This window comes from Durio zibethinus, chromosome 21, assembly GCF_047325235.1.
Source record: "Durio zibethinus cultivar Kanyao isolate XHJ-2024 chromosome 21, ASM4732523v1, whole genome shotgun sequence".
Taxonomy (NCBI): Eukaryota; Viridiplantae; Streptophyta; class Magnoliopsida; order Malvales; family Malvaceae; genus Durio; species Durio zibethinus.
The window spans coordinates 107757-135706 of record NC_143182.1 but is presented as its reverse complement, the minus strand read 5'-3'; the positions used below and the strand labels follow the sequence as shown (position 1 = coordinate 135706).

Sequence of the window (27950 nt, the reverse complement as noted above, 5' to 3'; positions counted from 1 at the left end):
AGGATCTGTGTATTTTTTATTCAAGCCAACTTGACCTGAGCACTCGACTCGTCTTTGACCCGTTGACTCATCCTTGGCTCGAGCCAAGCCAAGCCGAGCTACGAGCCGCATCGTTATAGCCATTGTTCTTGCCTGAAGCCGAGTCATGCCGCAACCGTTGAGTCAAACCAATCCTGTTTGGTATTATTTTATTTTATTTTATTTATTTTTAAAGTATTTTTATATGATTGAATTTAGGAATCCAGGAATGTCGGACAGATTAATGGCAATCTTACCAATAAACTCATCATCGACAAACTCCTTTTCTCTCAGGATGATCTCCACATATGAGGTCTGTATACGTTCTTTTCGAAAGGCAAACACTTGGTTCCATTCTGGGTTCGTTTTCTTCTTTAAGTATTTTCTCGTCCCCATATAATTTCCAATCTTTATTTCAACAAATGGGTCACAAGTGCCACAGGAGTTATTGCATGTCAAATATCTGGCTTTCACTACTCTCACGAATAAAAAATGAGTCTCTTCGACGAGGTCGAATGTGGATGTGGGTTTTTCGCTGCCGGAGACTCTCCCTCCACCAATATTTGGTTTCGTCTCCTTCAAAGAAAAGTCTGCCTTTCCTTCTGGCCGCATTGTGTTAAACTGGGGTGTTTGGTGGGAATCAACCGTTAGAGAATTCCAGATAAATAACAATTCGTATATGGGATGAACTCTAAATTTAAACACCTCGTGTAATCTATCGACTTCTTTTCTTTTCTTTTTTTGGTTTATGCTAAAATTTAGTCTCTCAAGTTTTTTACACTTTATATCTTTATCTTTCACATCATAGGCATAGATGTAGAATATGAAGGAAACACTTTTTCACTAATAATAAAAGCACGCTAGCTTTCCTCTAAAAAGTTGCTTAGATAGGTTGTTTTGCAATAATTAATATATGCTATTGCTTAGCACTGTATCTAATACCTACGACAAAGGAGAAAAAACATTGGTGGTTATACAAATTGAATGTTTAATTTGATTGGTTATACAAATAGAACAGCTTCCTTAATATCATGTCAAAGAAAAAACAACTATTATAGTATTGATCTTAGCTCAGTTTTAATTGTACCTGTGTGAAAGAGTTGATAATTAATTAATCCCCTGTTCTTTTTTTTTCCTGCAATTAAATAAGATTTATAAATACAGTACATAACAAAGAAAACAAAACATGACCAAAAGAAGCAGAAAAGCATGGATTAAAAAACATTGAAGAATACTACAAACGAACAACAGCCCAAAAAACGAAGGGCTAATTTTGATTACCAGCCTGACGAAAGAAAAGCAAAGGTCGAAGGAGGCAAACACAAACCCTAGTTTTCTTCTCTTCTTTAGATTCAAGGTTCAGAAATAATGGAAAATATATAGATACGGAGTGGATTCAATTTGGAAACTTTTTAAAAGGAAAGTCAGTCAGAAGACTTGGAGAAAGAGTCGCTAAAAAATTCCTACGCAGTGTTTTCTTTTTTTGAAAGGAAAATCCCGCTCACTCCGCTCTTCAACTGAAGTACTGAACTCCCTCTGCTCTGTCTTTTTACAAGCAAAGAAGAGATGACTTCACTTCCCTTACAATACTGCATCTAACTCTACGACTACAATGACCAACAAATCTTCTAAACACTCAAAATACCCTCCCTCGCATCCCAATCAGTCTTTCCCTAAGCATTTGTTTTGCTTGTCTAGAAAACTAGAATTGAATACCCTCTATTTTCAAATAATAATAATATTAAAAACATATAAAGCACTATTGATACCCTGATTTCTACAAGTCACCATCACTTGCTTTCAAAAATCTATATTCATAGAGGTTCAAAATTGGGAATACAACGTATCAAGCAAAAATATCCTCAGTAAGGAAAGATTGTTCACAATCACTAGAATTTCCAGAGGACCCTTGAAGCTGCTCATAGTTCAGCTGTCTAGAAGCTTCATACAAAGCAATACCAACACTCACAGAGAGATTCAGGCATCTAACATAAGTCTCAACCATTGGAATCCGAATGGTTCCACCCCCAAAAGTTTCACTTCTGCACTCTAACAAAACATCAGGAGGTAGGCCACAAGTTTCTGAACCAAATATCAGATAATCACCTTTTCCGTATGAAAAGTCCTGCAACACAAAGACAAGTCGTAGTCAACTTCATAAAAATTTGATTAAGATTTGCTGTTAGGACAAATACTGTAATTTTAATAGAAAAACTCTCTTAATAAGGTAAATTAGACAAATAAAAAGTGGGATGCGAAAGTCACTTTATCATAGCCATTGGTTGTCTAGGAGCGTAATTAAGATGAAATGCAAAACAAATCTTTAAATTCCTATTTTACATTCTCCCATGTTCTTTAATCTCACCACAAACTAGAGAAACAAAGCTGCAGTCATCTTTTTCACATTCATTCTCTTGCATTGAATTCAAAGATTTTCTAGTTGCAGACAATTGTCATTTGGCAATGATAATCAGAGTTAGATCAGTTTAATCTAAGTAACCAGAAGTCCAGACTCCAGATGCAAAAAGTCCTACTGATACTCAGTGCAAAAGAGCATACGAAACTTCCTTTTAGAACTACAAAACACAGAACGGGCTAGCCATTGTTTAAATGCATTGACAATTAATGCCTTTGCATGGTTCCAACATTGATGGCAGTCCTTGAACATAGGATAAATGCATAGAGCAACTTTAGCCCTTGCTTGACCTCCTTACAAGATATTTAATATCTTTGAATGAATAGGGTCAAAAAATTTAGAGACTGCACCCTAGAATGGAAGTGACTAACCAAATTTATGGCAATACAGTGATTGCAGGTTAAATTGTGCGTTCATATAGCATTCTAGTCTGCAACATTGACCAGGAAACTTACTAACATCTCAAAATTGCATTGCAAGCCAAAATGCTACCAATTAACAGTAAAATAAAACATAAGATTGAGAAATGAAATAAAGTGATAGCAAGACAAGGAAATATGCATAACATGACAAATACATAAAATAGGTACAATATCAAGAAACAATAGCAAGAAACAGATAATTCTAGTATGACAAACAATCTTAATCAGAAATCAAAAACCATGCATAGAGAATAAAAGGAAAGGAAACAGACTGAATGAATAGTTGTTCCTCTTTTAGTAAAAGCCAGCAACCGCTTTTTCCCTTCCTGCATCATGGGACCAAAAATTTATGGAGGAAATTAATGAAAAAAGATGCACTTTTCTAAATCCAGTGTTGGGACAGACAGAGAAAGACCTGTTGCTTGAAATAGTCTTGAAACTCTGCCCAAGAGCGATGTACTCTAACAACAACATATCTGACATCAAAGTTATTGGTGAAAACAGGATACATGTGTACAAAGTTGGAAAAAAAATGAAGTTGATCAAATGAGTATTGATACTCTTTGTAAAGCTAATTTGAGGCTATATGTCTGAAAACTTGCCAACTGAATAATCAATTAATTTTGCTGAACGAAGCATGCAAAAAAATGGCACAGCAGTGAAAAGTTCGAGGATAGAAAATTATATGCTAAACAGTAAATTGATGAGAAATTCTCAAGCGGCCCATTAGAATAGAACTTTAAAAAGAAAACAGAAATAAAGAGTGTCCATGCATTTCAGCTCACGCTTGTGTCGTTGAAAAGCTAATAGTGGAAATTTAGACACACACACAAACAAAAGTTTTAAGTACACTGAGGATAGTTAATATGGGAAAATGATATGTAGAGAACAAAAATGTGAGGATACGGCCAGTAATCCAGTCCAGCACGCTTTAGTTTAGTATCATCCACTTTAAATCCTAATGGCTGAAGAAACAGCAGAAGCATTTTGGATGGTCAGATTTAGTAGAAATGGTATGGAGGAGGGAAAAATTAAACGAATAAAGTAAATTGAATTTTTTTTTTTTAAGAAGAGAAAAGGAAAAATTGCAATTGATTGATACCCCAACTAGGTGGAGGCCAACAGCTGATGCTGCGCATGTTCTTGCAATGCAACCTGCATTTCCGGGAATCTGTCAATGACAAAAGAAATCTCAGAGAAATAGAGAAGGAAACTTATCGGACTATAAATGTAATATGTAATTTAATTGGTGGAGACTCAGAGAAAACAAGTTGATTTTAATTGCATTGAAATTGAAGTACACAGTATTACCTGAGGAGAAACTAAGACGACTTGAAGAAGCTTATTTTGTGAAAGTGGAGCAGCAGGCGGAGGGGGGGAGTTCCCGTTCCCTCTTTCAGCTACGACAGCCATAAGAATGAAGAAAGATGGTCAATTTGTTTTGTTTATTTAAGAATAAGAAAAGAATAGCTTGAGAGAGAGAGAGAGAGAGAGAGAGAGAGAGAGTCTTACAGATAGAGGAGAGGCGAAGGGAGGAAGAAGGGTGGAAATTGGTGTTGGAGAAAGAGGCGAATAGAGAAGGTGTATTACGGCTTAAAAAATGGAAATGGAGAGATCTTACTGCATTTAGGCTCTTCAGACAGCCTCTGTCCATTGGATTGCTATTTGCTCTCCAAACTGGCCGCTTTTCTTTCTTTCTTTCTTTCAGGGATTAGTTTTATACCAGATCCAGATAGATACTGCTTAGAAGAAGATAAGCAGAAGAAGATGGTTGAGATGAGCGACACCTGCCTCTCTTTTGCATTTTCATTTTTGCAAGTCCCCGGAATATATTTATTTTCCTTTTAAACCTCTTTCTTCCTTTTTTTTCATTCTTAAAAAAGTTTTTTTAATATGATTATTACACTATAATCCCTATACTTGCAGTATATTTATAAGTTAATACATCTAAAGTGATATATATAATTTAATTAAAAATATAAATATCATGCACTTAAATGTGTTTTAAAATGAATTAAAAAAATCAGGTCTATGACTCTATGCCTTTCTAAAACCCAAAAATAAAGTCCATAATTATATGTTAACAATATTTCTTTTGTATATTTTTGTGGTGACCCGTTGAAGCGTTCCTTTCTTCTTTATAAACATAAATAAATAAATAAATAATTAACCCTTCTTCTGTTCCAAACCTAACCGACTCTCTTTCATGAAAATATATATTGAAAGAAAGTTATTAGTATTTCATTCTTCTCTCTCTTGTTTTCTGATTGGAAGGCTCAGATTAAAACGACCATTGCCTCTGCCTTGCCTAGCCAGGTCAGCCTTACGTCTCTCCTTTTCTTTTCTTCTATTCCACTTGCTCATGTCGCCGCCGCTTTTTCGTTTTTATTTTGGAATTTTAGAAATTTTTTTGATTGTTTTAGTCCGTATGCGGCAGCCGTTGGATATTCATTCCGGCGAATCGGATGCTGCTCCTGCTTCATACATCTGCTCTTGCTCTTATTTTGTTGTTGTTGGGTGTCATTACAAGAAATTGGTAATGTGTGTAGGGTTATTTTTTCATATAAGTAGTCTAAAAGAAGATTATGTCTTGGTAAAATTAATCTATTTTTTCTTTTATTCTTTTTTTTAAGCGAAGTTTTATCCGGTTAATCAGGTGTTGATTGTCCTTGAGAAATGAGAATTTAGAGATATACTTATTTTGATGTTGTATTTATGACATGTTGTGTAAGTTAGAAAAAGTAAAGGCTTAATTCTCAGTTCTGCTTTTGCCAATGCGAATTTGACGTTTTCTTTCATGTTTAACCCGTAAGCATTTTGTTGGTGCTTTCTTTGTGTAATGCTATGTGTTATTATAAAGTCAGACCTTAAAACCCACTGCAATATCTAATTAGCTTACAACCTTTACTTATCCAGCAGTGACTTCCTGTAAACAGCCTTTAAGTTTTGTTCGCTCTTTGTCAATGGAGAAAGGAGTGCCATCTAGCCTTTTTGTTAATGATGGTTCCTTCATGGAGAGGTTTAAACAGCTTCAACAACATAAGGATGAAAACGACAAGTGTGCAACTTTAGAGGAATCTAAACCCCCCAAAATCGTAAAAGGGTCTTCAGCTACCAAGCCTGCTATTTCTCTTAACAAAATAGCCATGGAATATAAGCCTCATGATTCACGCAAGACCATCCAAACTTCTTCCGGAGGCAAATTTGCATTCAGCTTGAAACAGAAACCAAAGCTTGTGGCACCTCCTGTTAAGTTGGCTGCAGATGAGGATGAAGAGGACCAAGATGCTGGAAAGTTTTTAGATGACACACCCATTAAACGGCAAAAGTTGGGTCAATCAGATGCCTCTGAACAAGCATCAAAACAAGTGGATGTTGGTAATTACTGCTTTTATTTATCTTGTTGTGTTGCTGCTGGTGACTTGGCGGTCCTTAAGGATTTTAAATGCTTAGGCTGCATGTGTTATGCATTTCCAACTAGAATGTGCTCGTGAATGTTTGAATTACTAATTTATCTTGCTTGCTGTTTTGTTCCCTCTAACTTAGAGGTCTAGATAATAATTCTTCTTTTCTCTTCTCTATAGAGAAACTTTTTATAGGCATCTAAGTTAAATCGTCCCCTTCATTAACTTCTATGATTTATGAAGTCATCTGGCCATAAGTCTTCTCTGATCTTAAAGTTGTGGATGAAGAGGGCAAAACATTCTTGAATATTTATTGTCTCATGAATGCAGCTTATACCTTAAGTACCAATCAACATTGGTCGAAAGAGATTTTCAATGAAAGATTTGGAATATGTGGCAGTGGCACGCCTGCTACAAGAGTAATTTGCATTCTCTTGTTCATGCTCTTGGTAATAATCAGTTTTATAAGTGATATGCAGCACCACCTTCCCCAAGCGATCCTACTGTGAAGAAAGTTGCAGACAAACTAGCAAGTTTCGTTGCCAAAAATGGAAGGCAGTTTGAGCATATTACACGTCAAAAAAACCCTGGAGACACTCCCTTTAAGTATGTTCAATTGTGCATCAATCTTTTTGGCTCATTATGCACTGTCCTGGGCGTATAAGTGCATTCTTTTTTTTTTTGTCCGTTTTGGTTCTTATGTTTTGTGTAATTGATATTTCACCATCTCCAGATTCCTTTTGGATGAGAGCTGTTCCGATTACAAATACTATAAATATCAGCTTGCTGAAGAGGAAAAAGCACTTTTTGAGAACAAGGAATCACAAACTCCTGAAAGTGGTTAGTATCTTCATTTACCCTTTTGACCATAGTGTTAGGTATCAACTCTTTAAAATCGTATGCTTAGAGCTCTAACTGCAATTCTTTTTGTGGAAGTTTTGTTTGATGTAAAAATTTTCTTTTGCTATTATTCCTTCCTTGTTTCTTCACTTTTCAGTTTTACACCGGATAATAAAGATTGAAGTTAGGGTTCATGCACAATTAAGCTAGGAAATGGCTTCAGAAATCTTAAAAGATATAAGATTATTGAATATGTGAAGGGGATATGCCTCATCCTTCTGTTCTGACATGATGAATGCTTTATCTAGGTGGTACAAGCATTTTAGCATCCAAGTCTACAAGCAGCTCTCTTAGGCCAGTTCTCCGGCAATCAAGTTATCAAACTCCAGCCTCTGCTTTGTATGAGAATAACGAGGAGCCTAGATCTTCTGTGACATCAATGGGAAGAGCAGGTGATGATGCATGAGATACTGTTAGTTTTTCTATGGGATGCACGAGTTTGGCTTTCCTTTGCTTGCATACGTAGTGTTATCAAGTTCTTTGAAATAAAAATTGTCTGTGTTTCATTTGTGAAATAATGCTTCAAATGTGTCTATATCTATCTATCTGTGTAAAGGATGTTGGTCATGGTTTCTGCTAATTAAAATGATCTGAAAGTGTTATTATCCTGCTATTGGGTTTTGATAACTGTACAATTTCAGACTAATCTATACCTAATGTCTATTCTGTAAAGCTATAAATCATAATTTCTGTTAAATTGTCCTTCTAGAGTGAATTTAATATAAACGACCTTAAAGTATTATCACCTTGCTGTTGGATTTTGATATCAACTGACATTATGAATGGACAATTTTGTTTGCTTTATGTTATATATACATGCTTTTCTAAGTTGCAGGCCCATCCAGTGCTCTGCCAGGTGCAGATCCTATAGCAATGATGGAGTTTTACATGAAGAAGGCTGCTCAGGAAGAGAAGATGAGACTGCCTAAGCAGTCCAAAGATGAGATGCCACCACCCCCTTCCCTTCAAGGTGAATTTTTGTCCTGAATGAAGTGTATGTTTTCTTTTTCTTACTTCTAAGACACATTATCCTTATTCTCTGTTGGCTTAGCAGCTCCTATGAAGAAAGGTCATCACATGGGTGATTATATACCACTGGAAGAGCTTGAAAAGTTCTTGGCTGCCTGCAATGATGCTGCAGCACAAAAGGCTGCATGGGAGACTGCAGAGAAGGCAAAGATTCAATCTGATAATGTTGGGCATAAACTCTTGTCGAAAATGGGTTGGAAAGAAGGTGCTTTTATCTTCTCTCTCTCTCTCTCTCTCCTGTGTATGCTTGCTCATCTCTGGCCTGTGTTAACCTATATTTTCAAGCTCAGTTTTAAATTCTGGTCTAAATAATGAATCATGAGAATTGAGATAAGATAAATCATCAAAGATGAACGATGTAAATGTTTGTGGCAATTATTCTTTCCTGTACCTTGCAATCAAGTGCTGATACAAATGCCGGCATTTTTTTCATATTGTTAATTTCGCCTTTGTTTAGTATTAGCAACTATTTCTAAAATACATCTTGTATCAAGCTTAAAAGGTTTGTGAATCTCACAAGTTGTTGGCCAAAAAGAAAAGCCTCACAAGTTTATCAGCTTGCTTGATATTGGTTTTGTGAGCTTAGCAGAGGTGACCTTGTTTTTTCTTAGTCAGATTGCTTCTGATGGTGAATTTCCTTTCAGCTCTTTTCACTGTAGTTTACTAAAGCAAGCTTGGTTTCTTCCATATATTATGTGTTCGTATGCACAGATTTGATTGTGTTTCCGCAATGATTTGAGTCCTTCGACCTCTGTTGCCAACCAAAAAAAAAAAAAGAGATATTTGTCTTTAGTAATGAGGTGAATTCATTTTTCTCTGAAGTGAGAAGTTTAATACTGTTGCTGCATGATTTTCAGGTGAGGGTTTAGGAAGCTTCAAAAATGGTATCTCAGATCCAATCATGGCTGGTGATGTAAAGATGAACAATTTGGGGGTTGGTGCTCATCATCCTGGAGAGGTGACTCCAGATGATGATATATATGAGCAGTATAAGAAGCGAATGATGCTTGGTTATCGATATAGACCAAATCCTCTGGTATTTGATTTGTGCCTTGTTCATTTTACTATAATTAAAAAGATTACATCTAACCTATGGTGTAATTCATAGGTTGACTGTCCAACAGATAGTTAATAGTAGTATCTGAAGTGTTATTGTGACTGAGGTTATATTCGAATTGATCTAATATTTTTGGTCTTCTTATGCAGAACAATCCTCGAAAAGCATACTATTGAACAAAGTTGTGGAGGCTGGTCTGGTTGGAGTAAGAACAAAAAGTTAAACGTGCTTATTGTATTTTATTTTAATAATATTTTATGCTGAGTTTTATGGAGAAAAGACTGTTACTTTTATAGTGTTAAATGACAGATAGTCCTCCTCTATAGTCAACTTCGTAACCGGTGATTTAAGTCGTTGATCTTTACTAGTATTAGGGGAAATCATTGGTGCCGTCAGCCGTATCTTTTCTGTACCACACGGCGCTAATTATGGTGGTCCAACTTTATTTAGCACTGGAGAGCTTGGATTCCACTAGAGCCTGGAGGCATATACCAGCAAAGATAGGCAACGGTTTGTATTAGCTGCTGTATTTTTTGTTTCCCTAAACCAATCCTAGTGCTGAAGCAGATAACCTTTAGGCCGTTTTCCCTCTCTCTATCTCTCGCGCCTTTTTTTTTTTCAAATTTTTTTATTAAAATCTTTTCTTTTCTCTAAGCAACCAATGCTAATGAGTCACTTGGCATTTGAACGAAGGCATGATAACCATCAAAGAAGACGGCATTATTATGCTTTTGCAGAAAAAAAGAGGAAATAAAGAACAGTTATTTTCTTTGTTTCGCTGCAGTTGTATTTGGTGTAACTTAAATCTTTTTCCGTTTCAACAATCAACTATGCTCTAGTCCAAAGAATAAATCAGCAGTTTTATTCGCTGGATAATGAGCGACACATTGAAAGAATAATACGCTATAATCATGTGGCTGGGTTACCCTGCACAAGCACTCAGAGATAAACGTTTGAGGATCAAGCATCGGATCTGAATCAACTTTTCAGAGCCCAAAATTGGGAGATGCTTTTGGTTCCAACATACCATGAGGCATGATGACGTAATACTAAGTAATAAAAAAGAGAATATATGGAAGCCTATATGCCACCGAGGCCAGGAAGAGGGTGTAATAGCTACGGATACGATGACGCAAATGATCCCATGTAGTGATACATAGAAGTTTGACAATTCATCAGCATTCACCACTAGGGTTGGCATCGGGTTCGGGGCGTGTTTTGTTAGCCCCGAACCCGATCCAATTTTATCATCAATAAATTCCATCTTCGATCTGACCCGAAAATTTTTTATTTTTTCATATCCGATCCCGACCCGAATCCGATATTATATAATCTGTATCCGATCCGACCCGAAATTAATAAAAATATTATTTTTTAATTATAAATATTTAAAAATATTATTATATAAATATATATATAAATAATTAATTAAAAAATAATTTTTTAAATAATATCGGGTCGGATATGCTTAAAATCCGACCTCGACTATTTCTTAATATTATCCGACCCGATCCGATCCGAAACTCGAAATTAAAAAAAAAAAACCCAACCTCATAGGTCGGATCGAAATTCATCGAAATCGGGTTAAATTCCCATCCCTATTCACCACAGGCAAAAGCGCACGCAAAGGCAGCATAAATTTCTCCCCTGAATCGGGTTGGTGTCTATTCTCTATTCTCTCTATTCATGTCATGGGACGACTTTTTGGTGCACTGCTTCTGCTTGCAAACCTTTTTTTTATTATTTTTTTTATTTTTGGGTTTTTCTAGGTTAATTTAATGATTCCCTCTCCCTGATGCTGATAGGAAAGAACCTCATGCACCCATATCCTTAATTTTTACTTTTCCTCCCTCCCTGTCCCTGCCACTTTAATTCAGAAATCTAAATTGAGAACTTTCTCATGAGGAAACAAAACCACGTACTAGTCTATCTATGATCAGAGCCATAATGATGAAGAAGAAGAAGAAGACGTATAGTAATTAATTATAATGATATATCATTAATTAGGATTAGCATTAAACCTCATTTTCCTAACTGTGAGTTCTATAATTAATAGAGCTACCAATACTCCTTAATTTGAAGTTTCCTTGACGATCAAGACTAGAGTCGTTCAAAGTGGCTTCAAATCATTCTAGACTAGTGTGCGCCTGTGCGGCTCCACTGTGTCGGAATTAAATAATTTATATTTTAAAATATAAAATATTTAATTTTTTATTTTAATAAAAATTATAATTATTTAGCCCATTTGATCGTTTAGTTTTTATTATTTTTAATAAAATATTATATGTCAAATTTTATAAAGCAATTATAAGAATATTTTAATAATTTAATATGTGATTAATTTTATATTATATTAATATTTAATACATAGTTTAATAAAAATATTATAATAATTTTGAAACAAAATATCACATGTTAACTTCTTATAAAATATTTATAAAGATATTTACTTAATTATGATATAAAACAATTATAATAATTTTAGTAAATTATTATAAGAGGGGTAGTTTTATATGATATGAGAAGTATTATAATAATTTTGACTAATTATGATAGGAGTAGTATTTTTATAATTTGATAAGAGGATGTTATAATAATTTTAACCAATTATAATAAGAGGAGCATTTTTATAATTATTGTAAGAGGCATTATAATAATTTTAACTAATTATAATAATAAAAATATTTTTGTAACTATGATAAGAGGTTATTATAAAAATTTTGACTAACTTTTATTTATTTTAGTTCTTTTTATTTTTTTAATTAAATAAATTTTATGAGAAAAATGAGACCAATTGAAATATTCAGGTGTTATCCTTTTATTTGGTTTTTTTTATCTTTTATCTTTTTTATTTCTTTTAATTAGGTAAATTTTATAATAAAAATTTGATAAATAAAAATAACAAAAAAAAAAAAAAAGACTTACAGCATCACGCGAATATCATGTTAGTGTATAATTAAAACTTACTATTCTTTTGATCATTGTATAAGCATGAAAAAAAATAATTTGACTGATTAATTGCTATAAATTAATCAAAAAAGAAATAATAATAACCAAAAGAAACAATTAATTGCTATAAATTAACTGTATGCAAGCAGAAACTCATTAAACAAATAGCCCCATGCATCAAAAGGAGTCAAAGTAACTGCATGCAATATTTCAAAAACCATCTAACCTTGGTAGAACATTTTATAATAATAGCATGATAATCGCGCAATACCGTTGGTCAAACTTGTTTTTGCTACTTTTATTTATCAATTTTTTTCAAAATTTATTTAACTAAAAAAATAAAAAGATGAGAGATAAAATGTAAATGGGAATAACATGTGGATATTTCAATTAATCTCATTTTTTCTTACAAAATTTATTTAATTAAAAAAATAAGAGGATAAAAATGAAAAAAATATATAAATAAAAAGAATTTTATAGAGAGTGCTAGATGAACATTTCTATTGACCTTAATTATTAATTTTTAAAATTAAAATATCAAATAATAACTTTATTAACATAATATATATAATAAAAAATATATTTTTATAGATATCTTCAAATAGATGGGGACAAAACAACCTAAACACATTTTTACTTCAATCTCATTTCTCTAAAAAAAAAAAAACTCAATCCCATCCCAATTTGAATTTGACTTTTAAAAAATTGCTCCTTCGGACTAAAATAGATTGAAACTTATGAATTATTTTAACATTGCTATCAATTGACATCTTTTACTTTAAAATTTATCTAATTAAATAATAAAAAAATTAAAAAGATAAATAGCCAATTAGGAATACCATGTGGAGTTACCATTGGTCTCTTTTTCTCACAAATTTAATTTAACTTAAAAAAATGTAAAAATAAAAAATAAAAATAAAAAGAGAAAACAAAAATAAAAATAAAAAATGAAAAATGAAGCTCGTTGGGACACAACATGACATTTTAATTGAGCTTAAAATTTTAATCTATTAAATTAAGATATTAAATAATAATTTTATTAATTAAAAATAAAAAAAAACAATGAAAAAAAAGAGAAAAAGAGATCATTGAGTTATCATAAAAACATTCAAAATAAATTTAAAATGTTAATATCTTAAATTAAGCTATAAAATAATAATTTTATTAATATGATACATATCTATAACTATAAAATTAAATAAATAATAAAAATAAAAATATTTTTAATCAATAATATCATATGAGCATCACTAAAAAAGTTTATTAAATATTAGAAAGAAAAGTAAATAAAAATAAAGCAAATGACTTGGCATATAATATATTTTAGGTATCACGTAGCTCACAAAAAAATATTTTAAAATATTTATTAAATATATTTTAAAAAATAAATAAATAAAAAACACGTGATATATTCTTAATATCAAATGGACCGGGTAAGACTCCTACAAAAATAAATTTTAAATTTTAAATAAAAAAGAAAATTTTTTTGATATAAAGTAGGTCTCACTATTAAAAATATTAAATATAAATATAAAAAATTAAACAAAAAAAAGAAAGTTTTAATTAAAAAAATTAAAAGAACAAAAAAAATTAAGTGATGTTAAGTGACACTCAAGGTAAGCTCCGTACAATAACAAAATTTATTTAATAAATAAATTAAAAAAAAAGAACAAATTACAAAAAAATTGGTAAAATGAATCTACCTAAAAAATAAATCTTTAAAAATATATTTATAAATTTTTTTAAAAAAATTTAAAACTCCAGAAAAAAAAAAAAAAACCCACGTGACACGTTAAAGAGGGATATTGAACCGTATATAGTAGCATTGGTTGAGCCGTATCTATATAGAAAAAAAAAAAAAAGAAATTCCTTGGCCTGCCACCAAGAATGTCAATTGTCAAAACCTGTTTCTTTTCAACTTTCCTATAAAGTAGAAACCCCAACTCTTTAGCCCGGTGATTGTTGCTAATAACAAGTATAAGAAACAAAGATTATTGTTGGAAGTGAGGGTGACGTCCAGTTGTAAATCCAGAGAGCGATCAAATTGAGGGTAGGCTGAGAAACTCTTGAATGAATTTATCTTCCGACTGAAAAAGTGTTGGGAGTTTTGGTTTAAGACAGATAGAGATGTCAAGTTTGCAAAGGGATTTCAATCAAAAGATAGATTACGTGTTCAAAGTGGTGCTAATAGGAGACTCAGCAGTGGGGAAATCGCAGCTTTTAGCGCGCTTCACAAGGAACGAATTCAATATCGATTCCAAGGCGACGATCGGCGTTGAATTCCAAACTAAAACTCTGGTCATCGATCATAAGACCGTCAAGGCTCAGATTTGGGATACTGCTGGTCAAGAAAGGTATGTGTAGTTTGTATATAAAAGTCAACTCCTTTTCCTAATGCTCATATATGCAAACATGAATTAGATTTACTGTTTGTGGGAATTTGGAATAGATCATCTTCAGGTTGAGGTTGGATAATACCATGAGATTATTGTTGGTTGCTTGATTGTGCTCTCTTCATTTTTGTAACTAGTTTTCAAACGATCTGTGATTTGTTGCTAAAAAAAGCTAAACACATTACTGCTTGAGACTTGAGAGGATTGGCTTCCTTTTGATTTCTTACTTTCATACTTCTATTTGGTAAACTCAGGTGACAGAGAGATGGTCTCTTAATTCTTTTATTGAATAAGGCATTCTAATTCTAACATCAGATTAGGTTTGTCTTCTTCTATGTATGCTGGTGATGGTGGTTCACCCAGGTACCGGGCGGTAACAAGTGCATACTACAGAGGAGCAGTGGGGGCAATGCTGGTCTATGACACAACTAAGCGTCAGTCATTTGATCATGTTGCAAGATGGTTAGAGGAACTGCGTGGACATGCAGATAAAAATATTGTGGTAATGCTTGTAGGCAACAAGTCAGACCTTGGCTCCCTTAGAGCTGTTCCCATAGAGGATGCTAAGGAATTCGCGCAGAGGGAAACCCTCTTCTTCATGGAGACATCAGCCCTCGAGGCCACTAATGTTGAATCAGCTTTCGTTACAGTTCTAACAGAAATTTACCGAATCATCAGCAAGAAAAACCTGGTAGCCAATGAACAAGAATCTGGGGGTAATGCATCACTTCTCAAAGGAACCGCGATTGTCATCCCTGGGCAGGAGCCAGAATCTGGAGGAAAGAGTTTCAGTTGCTGTGCATCATCATAGGAGATTCCTTTCTATCAACTACCGCATATTGGGAATTCTGCTGTCGATAGGGTTAGTAACACCCTTGTCTAAGTGCTATCTCTTACTTTTAGCAGGTCTTATCAATCTTATTTTTATTAAATTATCCCATCCTTGTGTGTCTAATGTAAGTAAATCATCTTTCAGGGATCATAGGATCACCCTTGCTTTGCAGAGTTCCGTTGTATCAAGTAATCATATTTCAGTGTATGAATCCATTCCCAGTCCTTGTTGATTGATATATAGGGTTTTGTTCAAACTTACAATGGTGCAATGTATTTTCTGTCAAGATCTGGTTTGTAATCTCTACCTGACTCAAAATCACATGTGCTTCTGATTTTTTAGCTGTCATTGTGGCCAAGCAGCTAATTTTCTCAATTATAAGAAGTATGCTAAATTCCAGTGTTTGGCTGAAATCTTTATTAGAATTTTCCTCTGAGATAATTCAATGCTAATTTATTTTTCAACTAGTTTTTGCAGAGGGTAAAGAGATTCTTTTTTTCAACTAATCGGTTTCAAGATCTAAATTGGTGATACTCCAACCAATGAAATCTGTACCATACCCAAAACGTACGAAGAAACTTGATCGTTTTAAATTCATCAGTATGTTAATTGCATATGTTTAATTTATGCTAGCCGAAAGCTGTTCTCTTCCGGAATGGGAGAGGCGTATGCCAGACAAAAATATGCGAAAAATATGCTTTTATAGCCTCATAAAGGCTGGGAAAGCATAAATTTCCTGGGCAATGACCCTAAATTCTAAAAGAGTAATTATACCATAGTTTGATAGAGAAAGAAGAGACATACATATCATAAAAGAAAATGGAGGCAATGAACTCTCACCAAAGGAAATAAGCTATTAATATGCAACTAACTAAGCAATCTGTTTAGGAAGGAAACAGAAACAAGAAGAAAAAGGTTCCACGGAACAAGACCCCCCACAGGCTTATATATAGTACTTAAAATTAATGTTCATATATCCTTTTATTGTGGGGGCAATCTGCCAATAGTACTAACAGGGAAAGGTTCTCATGAGCTCTCCACAAACTTATTCATAAAATCACACATGCATCTACTTCATTATATCACCTGCATCAAAAAAATATTTAAGGAGTTATTAATTTGTTGAAACAAGGAAAAATATGAACTATAGTTTCCTTTAACGCTAAGTAGTATAGAGGGGAGGAGAGGGAAAGAATACATGGTTCAAAGTTGGCAGTGCATTTCTCAGGCAGCTGCAGGGCCATGTTCCGATCAACACCAGATATGGGAGGGCCATTTACAAGAACACACAGACAAGGTTGCCCCAGAGATTTGATAGCATTGCAGCAGGTCTCACTTGGTGGAATGGGGCTAAAAGGAGCAACTGCTGCTCTGCAGGGTATTAACTGCACCAGTGCTGAGAAGAATGTGCTGCTACAAGCAGTCCCCTCACCTTGCTCCAGCAAACCTGTTAGGACCAACACAAAAACCAAAGATGGCAGAGCCTTGGAACCAAAAAGCTTCATATTTGAGCTCAAATTCTCTCCCTTAGAATGCTTTCCTCTTACAAGGAAATTGTGTTTGCACAGCAGACATCTATATATATATGAATGGCAGTCATGTCATGCCATTAGGTACCTATATCCTAACCACAGATCATACCTTTCATGCCATCTCTATGCTAGTTCTGCTTTTGATCTGATTTCCACGAAGGAACCAACTTAAACTTCCTGCAGTGGTAAAACAGTTAGTAAACCAAACTTTCATGACCCTTTTAACTTGTAAAATTTTGAGTAATACTGATATTGGTTACTGAGATCTAAAACGTGTCAAAAGCGATAGATTATGTTAGTCAGCTGTTCTCAGGCACACCTGTCTTGGTCAATTTTGCAGCATCAGAAATCTGTCACTGGATAATATAGCTTTCCTTGAGTTTCTAAACACTCTTGAAAATACCTGTTTTATCATCAATTTGCTGGATGTTGACCATTCCTGTATTTGGCAATGGCATTTGCCGCCAACACATACCAACAAGAGACCAATTCTTTTTGCCTCACAACTCTATACTTCATACTATACTACAAAAAACGAATACTTATCAATTACAACTCTCATTCCCCAAGACCACTAAAGGCTGGAAACGGATTATGCTATCGCAACCAAAAATTTCAAGTTTCTCCTTGCATTATAGGAAATCGGAAGGTAACAGAAACTATTAAAAAAAATCAGATCTAAGATTGTAACCCACTTCATATATTTATGAGCATGGAAATTGACTCAACTGTTTTGTCCAAAGACCTAGATCAATGCTATTAAAAAATTCAGTATACCAGTCAAATCTGACCATAATCCAGCAGGGGCATCATGTAGCAACTATGTTATACTAATACCTGCATAAATTATATAAAACATCACCATTGGGCTCAAAATGATGGATCAATGCCATACCATCCGTGAGTGTAAAAAAAAAAAAAAAGCTTAAATACCTTATACAAGAAATAAAAATCAATGCAATCTAAAATTTACTGGTATAAAACTTCCAAAACATGAGTTGTTACTAATAATCCAATTTCTTCTTATCTTTGTGTTCCTCTTTTCTGTTACCAAGAATAACTTTAGATTGATTATCAAAAATTAAAAGTCATTCTGGTCTTGTCTTCAGCTGGATGCAGCGGCAGCAGCACGCTTATCATATTCACCTTGCTCTTCTCTAGCAAACTCTTCAATTAATTCACGTTGTCTTGGGGTCAGATTCCTGTACAAAAAAGGTTTCCATTCTAGTTTGCATTTTAAGGGAAGCCCATAAATCAAGGAGTAATTTGCTTTCAAATGTGAATATGCTCAAAGAGCTTGTGAGAGATACATTCCCTTTCATGGAATAACATTAGAAATATTTGGCATGTAGAAGACTTACTTTGGGATGCCGACATTGAAGTGCACGTATTGATCTCCAACTGTGTAAGAGTTACTTGTTTTAATCCCTGTAAAAAAATACAGGAATTCTGCCAGCTCAAGAGAAAACAAACTAACAACAACAAAAAGAGAAAAAAGAAATGGGCAGGAAGAGGAATTCAAAATTCTAGAAATATGATTACAAGAACATAAAATAGATGGCTGACAGATTTCAAATTTTAGAAATATGACAATTGTCTAGAACTAAAGTTTTCCATTTTTAATATTCTCCTCATTTTATTTATCAATGAAATTAAATAACAGATTTAAAATCAACTAAAATACAAACAAAGACTATAAGAAAATAAAAAATTAAAAAAAAGTGAATTTTTTATCCTAATCTTTCAAACATGAAAAGATAAACCTAAACAATTTTATGCATCCATATGAATAAAAACAGTTTTGGATATAAGAAAACTGGATAAAAGAACACCCAAAGATTTGGCTCAAGTGGTCGATGCATGTATCCTCTATTCAAAGAGGAGCGTTTGAATCATTCCTTTCCCAAAACAAAACCAATATATATATATATATTGAGTACTCTTATTTTTATGAAATGGCCAAAGGTATGAAAGATCAATAAGAATTTTTTGCTGATACCAACTTAGAAAAGAAATCAAATATAGCTTATTCTTGGATCTTTGAGGCCAATCTCATTACTGAGGGTAACCATTTATTCCATGAAGCAATCGGGCCACTTAGAAGAAAATTCCTCCAAATAAAATGTAATGGGAAAATCAAGTATGAAAGTATATATAACTAGAAAGGAAGCACAAAAGGGAATGTTCAGCATATACACACAATTAGACCAACAAAAGAAGCACCTTTCTAGTCTTTCTTACCTTTATTCTTCAGAACTACCTTCTGGCCAGGTTGAGTGCCAGGGCAGACCTGCAAATAGGAATCAAAGTTAGTAGCAAAATAAGCATTCACTTCAATTACAAGTAATAATCAAAGGTCAGTTTCTATAATTTACATCAATCATACAAAATTTAAAACAAACCTTGAGCACAACATCACCGGTAAGAGTTGGGACCTGGATGGTTCCTCCCAAGATTGCCTGCAAAAAAAAAAAGCAATCAAATTAACTCCAGTAAATCAGATAAAAGGACCAATATACAAATGGCAAACACCTAGATTTAACAAAACCATTTGGCTTTGTTTGACAAGCTGCAGATAAAAGGAATGCACAATGATAAGAGCTAACATAATAGTTTAGAGCATATGAACATCTAAATGACTGAAATAACCTAAGGAAAGCAAGGGATTTTACTGAGCTATCAAATAAAGACATTGCTCAAGAACCCCACAAAGGAGCCTCTTTAATAGCTTGTTTGGAAAAATATTTAATTCCAAGTTTACCTGAATAACACTCAAAACAGCATCTACATGAATGTTGGCACCTTCTCTACGAAAAACAGGGTCTTGCCGGACCTGCAAATATAAGCATAATTAATCAAGACACTGAAAATTTTATCTCTAAGCAATGACGAAATAAAGACACTAGACCATTGCCAATTGCAAGGGTAAAGACCAGGAATATCAACTAACAAAAAAAAGGTAAGGTAAATTTGGCTCAAGTATAAGGAGTTCGACCATTTGCAATTTAGAAAGAATTCTGCAAACTAAGGTACAGTGGAAGAAAAACAGTATTCATATATTTGATTAAATTCCTAAGCAGAAACGAAACACAACAAAAATGAGGGCCAATAATTGTAGATTAATTTGAATCCATAATTTGCTATCACATCTATTTCCACTGAAATGAACTGCCTGCCGCACACAGCATTTTTCACCTCCAAATCTTTGAGTACAAACCCCTATTACCACCAACTCCACCATATATTCATTACTTTAATATTGCCACCAGAAAAAAAAAAAAAGAAAAAACCAGATTCTGACAATACAATCCCTTAATGGCATCCACAGAGGCTTACTATTGCTGTGCCACATTCAATCAGTGTTCTCGGTCAACATCAAAGCATAATTCTAAAATAGCTGTCCCTGCCACTGCTTCCTTCATCAGGGCACCCCATTCTTTTTACAAGTATTACCCTGGCCACTGGCACTACCATCTTTACCAACTTCACCCACCATTCACCATTGTTAACATAAGCTTAGAAAAACACTCATCCAAATAGACTCGACATATTCTATTCAGTTTTTTAAACAAGTACATTTGAGATTATGAACAAAATTTCCTTGAAAGGCATGCAAGGAAAGGTGTGCAAACTGTCAAGATATCAGTTAGGCCCTGAACAAGTTACCTTTATGGTAACATATAGATCCCCAGGATGATTTCTATCAGGATCAGCTCCACCACTTCCATAAACCCTCAATGTCTCATTGTTATCCACTCCTGAAGATGGAACATAACTTTGTGTCAATCATATGATAAAAACAAAATAATAGAAAACCATGCCCTTGATACCAGATACAACTTTAATCATTGAAAAAGGATCATTAGCAACACCACTTTGTCATTTGAGTTCTGAAATTTAAAATGAAAATCTGATTATTCAACACACTGTTATAATCAACAATCATGGAAAAGGTGAAGGAAACATGAAGAAAGTTATCAGTAACATCATTTTCTCTAGTTCCCAACTCTATAGTAAAAAATGAGAAATAACAACAATCAAAGGAGGTAAGAAAATGCTTTTAAAACTATCAAAGGCAAAAATATATAAGTTTATATTTTGCTCAACTACTCATTAGATACAAGTTTCCATGCTTAAGTTCATTTCCACATAGGAATTTTCAGCTTTTAAAGTAACACACACATACAGACACATTGTAAGATAACAGACAACTCAACAGAACCAACTTTCATGCATGATATAATGCAGGACATGACAGATTAAACTATTAGCAAAGTAACCACCAAATAGAACTTTAACTTTGCAAAGTACCTGGCATTATGTCCAATTTGACTGTTTTTGGTCCTTTCACTAACCTAGCTCCATTGCATGACTTGCAAAGCTTCTGCAGCCAGCAAAAGCAAGAGATATCAAATGACAATTCTAAAACAAAATTCAAACTGGAAGAAACTAAAATCATGTAACGCTAATTCTTCATGATAAAAGCTTGAATTAATAAGAAACATTAGTTGCTCACAAGGCGGTTATTCAGAGACAAAGAAAAGAATCATCACAAAATCCATATTCATGATAAAATTAATTACTTTTGTTAATCATGTGGAAAACGACCACATTTAAAAAACCTAAATAAAAAAAACAACATAAAGCAACAACTGGAAACTGATTACAACCTAATGAGAAGAGATTCATTAAAAGTAAGATAATATAACGTACCGTTACAAACTGACCAGTTCCACTACAATGCAGACAAGTAGATCGAATACTCATAAAGCCCTTGTTGATAGACACCTGAGACAACAGAAAAACCATAAGTTAACAAGGAGATAAACAAATCTCCTTATGTTTATCATTAGGAGTATCTCAAAAATTATGTGGGCTTGCACGACTCTATTCCAGTAAACTAACCATGCCTGAGCCTCCACAATACCGGCATCTTTCAGGTTTCACACCAGGAGGAACACCTTCTCCACCTGAAAAATGAAGAAAATAACTTGAGACCAATAATAAGCAAGTTTGCGTATTTAGTTATAGAAAATACATACTTTTTCTATAATCTTTCAAAAATACTGTTTGCTTTTGCATCCAAGAGTGCTTTTTGCCTTTTTTGCTCCCAAAAGCAAAAAACAAGTTGGTACTTTACCAAGTGAATGGAGCTTAGAAAAACCCAAAAGAAGTGAAGAAACAGTCATGAAAACTCAAGATTTTCGACGTCAGAAAGAGCTTAAATGTGAAAAAGAAAAAAAAACGAAAGTAGTGTTTGCGAGGAAAGATAAGGTATACCACAAGCTTGACAAAGCACTGGAGCTTGAAATGTCACTGTTTTGGTGCATCCCTGAACAGCTTCCATAAATGACAATTCAATCGCAATCTAAAGTGTGGTAAACCACACATGACAAGTCAGAAAAATAACATAGAGCAAAAACCATAATCATCAACACAAAGTTAGAAACAGATGAAAACCTTAATATCTTCGCCGCCAATTCTATGTTTGAATATATCCTGAATGTTGAATATCTGGCGAAACACATATAAAAAATATCGTTTTCAGAGTAATGAAAACAAGAAATATAAAAAGCACCAAGACACCTACAGATAAGCACATTCATTCCTCCAGCAACCATATTCACATGCATGGAAAATCAAATCATGATGCTCAGTGCTAACAAGAGTTGTGAGCCCTAGATCAAATACAGATATCAGTAACCAAGCATTAATAATCAACCATGCACCAGGCACTGAAGCCTCAAACCTCAATAATGCTATGAGAAAAGCAGCACATATATGTCCATTTCTCTACTGACCATTAGCACTCTCTTCTATAAGATGGGGCATCTCATATCACCATATCTCAAATTTCTGGAATTCAAATGCTCGAAAACTTCTCTTCCTAGAATTGAATACCATAAAATGAGCAATTCTAACCAAATGTTATCAATGATAAAGCGATGCAAGAAACTTTAAGTTCACTAATTAACAAAGAATATCCTTGAATGAATGTAATCAAAACCAACAAGAAATGCCTAAAACAAGCAAATTACGTCTTGAAGGTTGCTGAATTTGAATGGATTAAAATCGTCCTCGTTAAAGCCTCTATTATTTTGCTGCTGCTCAAATGCTTCATGGCCAACCTATAAAATTTTGCACATAACTAAGGTTAGCATGAAAAAAGATTACTGAAAAAAGTATTTTGTACATAAATGTTCAGAAAACAGTTTAGAAGCAAGAAAATCCACTGGCATATAATAATTCAAGAAGGAACATATCACTTGAGCAGGAAAATGACATATGTCATCTACCCTTCTCTGCTTAATGTAATCACTAATAACAGAAAGGTTATTGAAAACATTTTCCACTTGACAAACAGTATTATGAGAAGAAAAAGTAATAAATTTTACCACACCTGATCATACTCTGCACGCTTGTTCTCATCTTTTAAAACCTATAATAGAACAAACAAATCGTTATTCCCTTCAGCACCGAGGGAAATTAACGAAGTAAATAGGCAACAATCCCAGTTGAGAAAAACTTACCTCATAGGCTTTGGAAACTTCTTGAAATTTTTTCTCAGCTTCAGGATCATCTTTATTTACATCTGGATGGAGCTTTTTTGCAAGCTATAGAATAACAAGAAAAATTGAATCAAGAAACAGTGATAACAAGTGATAGAATTCTGAAGTAACACCCACAGTGATTCACATACTCATAGGAGGACAAATAAACAAATGCATTCACATGCATGCTGGCAGCTGACGGAAAGACAACCATATTGGATGCACAAAAAACTTACCCCAAAATAAGCTTTCTTTATTTCAGATGCAGTAGCATTCTTGCTTACACCAAGTATATCGTAATAATCACTAGCAGACAGAGTAGCTGAACCCAGAAGATAAGGATCAAAATGAGAGAGAGAGAGAGAGAGAGAGCAGTAACGTATCCCAGAAAGATTAACATAAGGGAAAACAGGACATGGAAAAAAAGAGACTAGTAGAATACCAGTGCCATGAATTGGCCGAGTTGCACCCAAGTTCGCATTTAAGAGTCCCAAAACCAAGCAGTTCCTAGCTCTAGCTGCATTGGCAAGCATGTAATTCGATACTTGGAGAGAAGGAGGGGAAAACTCAACACAGCATACAAATAGTATCTTGATTCTCTGTCTGTTTAGGAAGAAATGGTACAAAAGCACTGAAGACCAACTAGACATGCCCAAAACGAGTTTAAGGCTACTCTGATGTGAGGCAAGATAAATAGAAAATAATAATAATAAAGAGAAACGGAAGTGCAAAAGCGATATGGTAAATTACCAATTTGGGGAGCGTGATTTCCAATAACGTTAACTGGACTGCCAAGTACGGTAGCGAAACTCCTAAAACCCCCAGCAATCAGAGTATTATATATCTACAATTGAAGACAATACTTATATTAGTGGAAAAGGCAATTACATTGATTTATTTATTTACTTGTATATCAGATCAGAAAAATAAATAAAGAAAACGAAATAAATTAGATAAAATTAGAAAAGAGAGCGTACAGAATTTGGCTGGACAAGGTTGGAAGAAAGGGAATGGGAACCCCAAACCAAGCATTGAATAAGCCTAACGCCATTTGACCCAACCATTTGCGACCTTCTCACAAATTTTCTTCTTTCTTTTAGGGCTCTCGTCTATATTATATATATATATGTATGTATATATATCTATATATATATATCCTCCTATAATTATATCTCCCTCTCTCTGTCCGTAGTCTGTAAACCCTAAAAACGAAATCAAACCAATTTTTCTTCTTTTTTTTTTTATTTAGAGAAAGAAGAAGAAAGAACTGGCCTCACCGTTAAAACTTTTCTTGAGTTTTAATCCGATGCGCTTGGTTTCATGGGAGTTACGATGGAATCTTAACGTACAGTCACAACATCAGATATTAAATCAGAAATATAGATTTATTCTAAGATGGAAGCCAGATCATATATACATAAAAGAAATCAGATTAAAAAATAGATTTATTCAATTGAAATATTTTAAATAAAATCTTTTAAATATTATGAACTAAGATTTTCTGGTTGTCCTGCAGTAATTTTTGCAAAATTGATATTATGATTTACTATTTTGCAATTATGGTTAAATCACATAAATATTTCATTATAATAATTATCAAATTGATGTTATGTTATTGTTGAGTCACATCAAAATTTTGCGGTAACATCAAAATTGATGTTATGGGATCAAAATTCTATTTTTCCTATGATGCTCTAGATAGGTATAGGTAGATATTGTTCATAAGAGTTCAAATAATATAATAAAGAATCAATACAAAAAATATATTTGTTTTTTAATATATAAGCGGAACTATTTTTTTTTATTATAAAAAGATAAAACCTTTATAAAAAAAAGAGATGATGAAGTTAAAATCTATACTCATGTACCTTTCTCAAAACCTTTTATTCATTAAATTAAGAGGTGGAAAGCACAAGTAATAATTAATTATATTCATATTTATTGTCTAAAATCTAATGATTAAAGTTTTGTAAAAAGTATGTTGGAGTGAATGATTTAACACCTGAATGTTTTCGTATGATAAAAATAATAAGTTTGTGGATCACGATTTGATTACTTTTAATTATTTAATTTTTTATATAAAAATATTATTAAAAATATTATTAAATTATTATAAAATATTTAATGTGATATTTGTATTTTAATATGCTACGAATGAATTAAGAGTTTATTAATTAATATAATATTTTGATAATTATATATTTGTATCATTTAGAATAAGTTATGTTACGGGTAAATGTCACATTAAATAATAAATTTATAATTCAAGTATTATATTAAAAATTTTTAAAATTTAAATATCATATTAAATATTTTATTATAATTTTAGAGTATTTATGACATTAACCTTTTAAAATATAAAGATATGGCACCTAAGATATGAAATATATGTAAAAAAAAAATGTATTTTTATGAAAAATACTAAAATTATATAAATTGTCTAAAATAAAGCTTCCTTTTATAGGAAACAATATACTAAAATTAATTAAAAATTAATAAATAAATTTTAAATCATAAAAGTTAGAAACGAAAAAAAATTCAATTTGTTTTTGACATAAATCCGTTTAGCAACCAACAATTGATTGTTATATTTTCAAAATGAAAATTTCAATCATTCATTAAGCCACACTTTGAATTAATTATTAAAAATTATAAAATTTAAAGCCTAATATTTTTAACCACTAATTGATTTTTTTTTTTTTGTTAACCAAAATTTATTCAAGCGATCGAAAGGTTACAAAACTAATTAAAGTCTTCGACTGTTTGGCTTAATGATAAATACAACCTTAAATAAGACATCAAAGTTGGGGTTCGAACCCCAACTTTCTCTGTTTCCTTTAATATAGGGCTCTGCTCCCCTTGAATGATAAAAAAAAAGCTAATCAAGACTAACAACAATAAAATGCCAAATTTTAATGCAAACCCATTTGAGAATAAAAAATTACCTAAATGTAAATTAAATAAGAACACCTTATCAATTTTTTAAAATAATCATGAATGATCAAGAAATACAAACAAAAATCCAAAATATGACCAAATATAAAAAGCGTATCACACTTGAGTTTTGAAGTAGAATGTAAGAAACTAAACATAGAAAGAAATAAGAAATATACTAAGGCATTCACGAGTAGATAGCAAGTAATGACCAACTAATGATAAAATGACCATACCATCATAAGACACAAAAACATCACGAGACATCTATCAAAACTAACTGCTTGTATTATCATCTAGATCCCTCCGTTCTATTTCCATCAAGTTTTTAATAATAATTTATTCATCGCCATTAAACACGAAAGTCCGATACGTTTCTTAGGCTCCCAAGTTTTAATAGCTTATTCTTTGTGCAAAAAGTTTACTTGTCAAATATCATTATTCGAAATACTATTATCTTCTTCAAGAATCATCGGGGATTATGAATGCATAATGGGATATTTGAAGCCTTCTTTCTATTCCATTTGTAGTTTTCCTTTTTTTTTTTTCTTGGTTTTGTGACATTTCATATATTTTCTATCTAAATGATCAATATGATCTACAATATTATCACAATTAACACTATACTCTTCATCTTCCTTTTCGAATTCACCCTCATCATTTTTTAAAATTATTGTAATTTTAAGGTTATTGTAATTTGAAATTAACCACATCGATTACTTTCAAGATTACATAAGGTAAGTTACTTCTTATATTGCAATTGATTTATAAGAATAATTAAAGATGGATCTACAATAGGAGTAGTGAAGGCAGCAGCCCCCGTGAGATTCTAATGTAATTATAAAAGTTATTGAAAATTTTAATTATTTTATAGTTTGTCTACACTAAAAATAAAATATATATATATGACATAGTTATAAATGTTAAAAGAAAAAAGCTATAACTATAATAAAAATTATACTTCTTTTACAAAATTAATAAGGTTACAAGTGTAAATATAAATAAAATAAATATTTATGAATAATTTTTTTCGAAGATCGTCATTCAATCTTGAAAACAATAAAAGTCAAAGAGAAAATGGTCTTCTTTCTATTATATTCATAATTTTTCCTTTGACTTTTTTGAAACCTAAAAAATTACAGTAAATAAAGAATAGAAATAGAAAAACAATAAGAAAATGAAAAGCCAATAAATCAAAAAAATAAATCAAGGAGTGAACTTTTTTATTTTAATATTGCATTTAAGTAAGAAATTACTTTTTTGTTTTTTTGTTTTTTATCATTTGTTAATGTGATAAAATATTTGTTTGACGTTTAAAATTTTTTATATTGGTAAAATAATTTGATTTAGGGCTTAATTTATGATTTATTTTATATTTATATTATAAGTGGATTAAGATTGAAGAATCTCATACTTTTTCAAGTTGATTAATGAAGTAATTTAATTTTTTATGAAATTGTTTTTCATATATAAAAAGGTATGCTATTTAAATAAATTTAAAATAACAATAAAA

The 27950-nt window shown here is 32.5% G+C and overlaps 5 protein-coding genes across 18 annotated transcripts; 2 read left to right on the top strand and 3 right to left on the bottom strand.

Annotated features, from left to right (window-relative positions):
* Nucleotides 1–1812: 1812 nt before the first annotated feature.
* Nucleotides 1813–4677, bottom strand: AGL26 (tRNA (cytidine(34)-2'-O)-methyltransferase). The gene is made up of 7 exons (XM_022903715.2): nucleotides 4369–4677; nucleotides 4168–4256; nucleotides 3959–4027; nucleotides 3763–3821; nucleotides 3272–3332; nucleotides 3129–3182; nucleotides 1813–2143 (listed from the first exon to the last, which is right to left on the bottom strand). Exons 1-7 carry the CDS (start codon nucleotides 4508–4510, stop codon nucleotides 1865–1867), a joined length of 753 nt encoding a protein of 250 aa, XP_022759450.1. The 5' UTR covers nucleotides 4511–4677; the 3' UTR covers nucleotides 1813–1864.
* Nucleotides 4678–5001: 324 nt separating this feature from the next.
* LOC111304478 (SURP and G-patch domain-containing protein 1-like protein) lies at nucleotides 5002–9843 on the top strand. Of its 4 annotated transcripts, XM_089750507.1 has the most exons (10): nucleotides 5002–5172; nucleotides 5280–5392; nucleotides 5776–6234; nucleotides 6740–6866; nucleotides 6994–7100; nucleotides 7409–7552; nucleotides 7996–8130; nucleotides 8215–8394; nucleotides 9047–9225; nucleotides 9396–9843. In XM_089750507.1, exons 1-10 carry the CDS (start codon nucleotides 5063–5065, stop codon nucleotides 9420–9422), a joined length of 1581 nt encoding a protein of 526 aa, XP_089606633.1. In that variant the 5' UTR covers nucleotides 5002–5062; the 3' UTR covers nucleotides 9423–9843. The 4 variants fall into 4 exon arrangements, with proteins under 4 accessions (XP_089606633.1, XP_089606636.1, XP_089606634.1 ...); XM_089750510.1 differs by lacking the exon at nucleotides 5280–5392 and having other exon boundaries at nucleotides 5010–5172; nucleotides 5793–6234; XM_089750508.1 differs by lacking the exon at nucleotides 5280–5392 and having other exon boundaries at nucleotides 5020–5172; nucleotides 5773–6234.
* A 4198-nt stretch (nucleotides 9844–14041) lies between these two features.
* On the top strand, nucleotides 14042–15833 carry LOC111304476 (ras-related protein RABA4c-like). 3 transcript variants are annotated; one of them, XM_022901017.2, is made up of 3 exons: nucleotides 14043–14549; nucleotides 14904–15450; nucleotides 15565–15833. In XM_022901017.2, the coding sequence occupies exons 1-2, from the start codon at nucleotides 14323–14325 to the stop codon at nucleotides 15397–15399; spliced, it is 723 nt and encodes a 240-aa protein (XP_022756752.1). In that variant the 5' UTR covers nucleotides 14043–14322; the 3' UTR covers nucleotides 15400–15450; nucleotides 15565–15833. The 3 variants fall into 3 exon arrangements, with proteins under 3 accessions (XP_089606639.1, XP_022756752.1, XP_022756753.1); XM_022901018.2 differs by having other exon boundaries at nucleotides 14046–14549; nucleotides 14952–15450; XM_089750513.1 differs by having other exon boundaries at nucleotides 14042–14549; nucleotides 14904–15660.
* A 421-nt stretch (nucleotides 15834–16254) lies between these two features.
* On the bottom strand, nucleotides 16255–17342 carry LOC111304477 (Bifunctional inhibitor/lipid-transfer protein/seed storage 2S albumin superfamily protein). Of its 2 annotated transcripts, XM_089750514.1 has the most exons (4): nucleotides 17272–17342; nucleotides 17062–17129; nucleotides 16619–16867; nucleotides 16255–16506 (listed from the first exon to the last, which is right to left on the bottom strand). In XM_089750514.1, exons 2-4 carry the CDS (start codon nucleotides 17066–17068, stop codon nucleotides 16490–16492), a joined length of 273 nt encoding a protein of 90 aa, XP_089606640.1. In that variant the 5' UTR covers nucleotides 17069–17129; nucleotides 17272–17342; the 3' UTR covers nucleotides 16255–16489. The 2 variants fall into 2 exon arrangements, with proteins under 2 accessions (XP_089606640.1, XP_022756754.1); XM_022901019.2 differs by lacking the exons at nucleotides 17062–17129; nucleotides 17272–17342 and having other exon boundaries at nucleotides 16619–16931.
* LOC111304475 (chaperone protein dnaJ GFA2, mitochondrial-like) lies at nucleotides 17057–24990 on the bottom strand. Of its 8 annotated transcripts, none has more exons than XM_022901006.2 (20): nucleotides 24481–24990; nucleotides 24254–24347; nucleotides 23946–24134; nucleotides 23740–23825; nucleotides 23483–23566; nucleotides 23353–23391; nucleotides 22991–23080; nucleotides 22413–22466; nucleotides 22233–22320; nucleotides 21858–21922; nucleotides 21666–21740; nucleotides 21264–21336; nucleotides 20619–20710; nucleotides 19714–19785; nucleotides 19355–19411; nucleotides 19194–19242; nucleotides 18314–18380; nucleotides 18099–18154; nucleotides 17730–17789; nucleotides 17336–17472 (listed from the first exon to the last, which is right to left on the bottom strand). In XM_022901006.2, the coding sequence occupies exons 1-19, from the start codon at nucleotides 24565–24567 to the stop codon at nucleotides 17773–17775; spliced, it is 1434 nt and encodes a 477-aa protein (XP_022756741.1). In that variant the 5' UTR covers nucleotides 24568–24990; the 3' UTR covers nucleotides 17336–17472; nucleotides 17730–17772. The 8 variants fall into 8 exon arrangements, with proteins under 8 accessions (XP_022756746.1, XP_022756741.1, XP_022756740.1 ...); XM_022901005.2 differs by having other exon boundaries at nucleotides 17340–17477; XM_022901011.2 differs by lacking the exons at nucleotides 17336–17472; nucleotides 17730–17789 and adding an exon at nucleotides 17057–17129 and having other exon boundaries at nucleotides 23946–24020; nucleotides 24481–24978.
* Between the last annotated feature and the right edge of the window lie 2960 nt (nucleotides 24991–27950).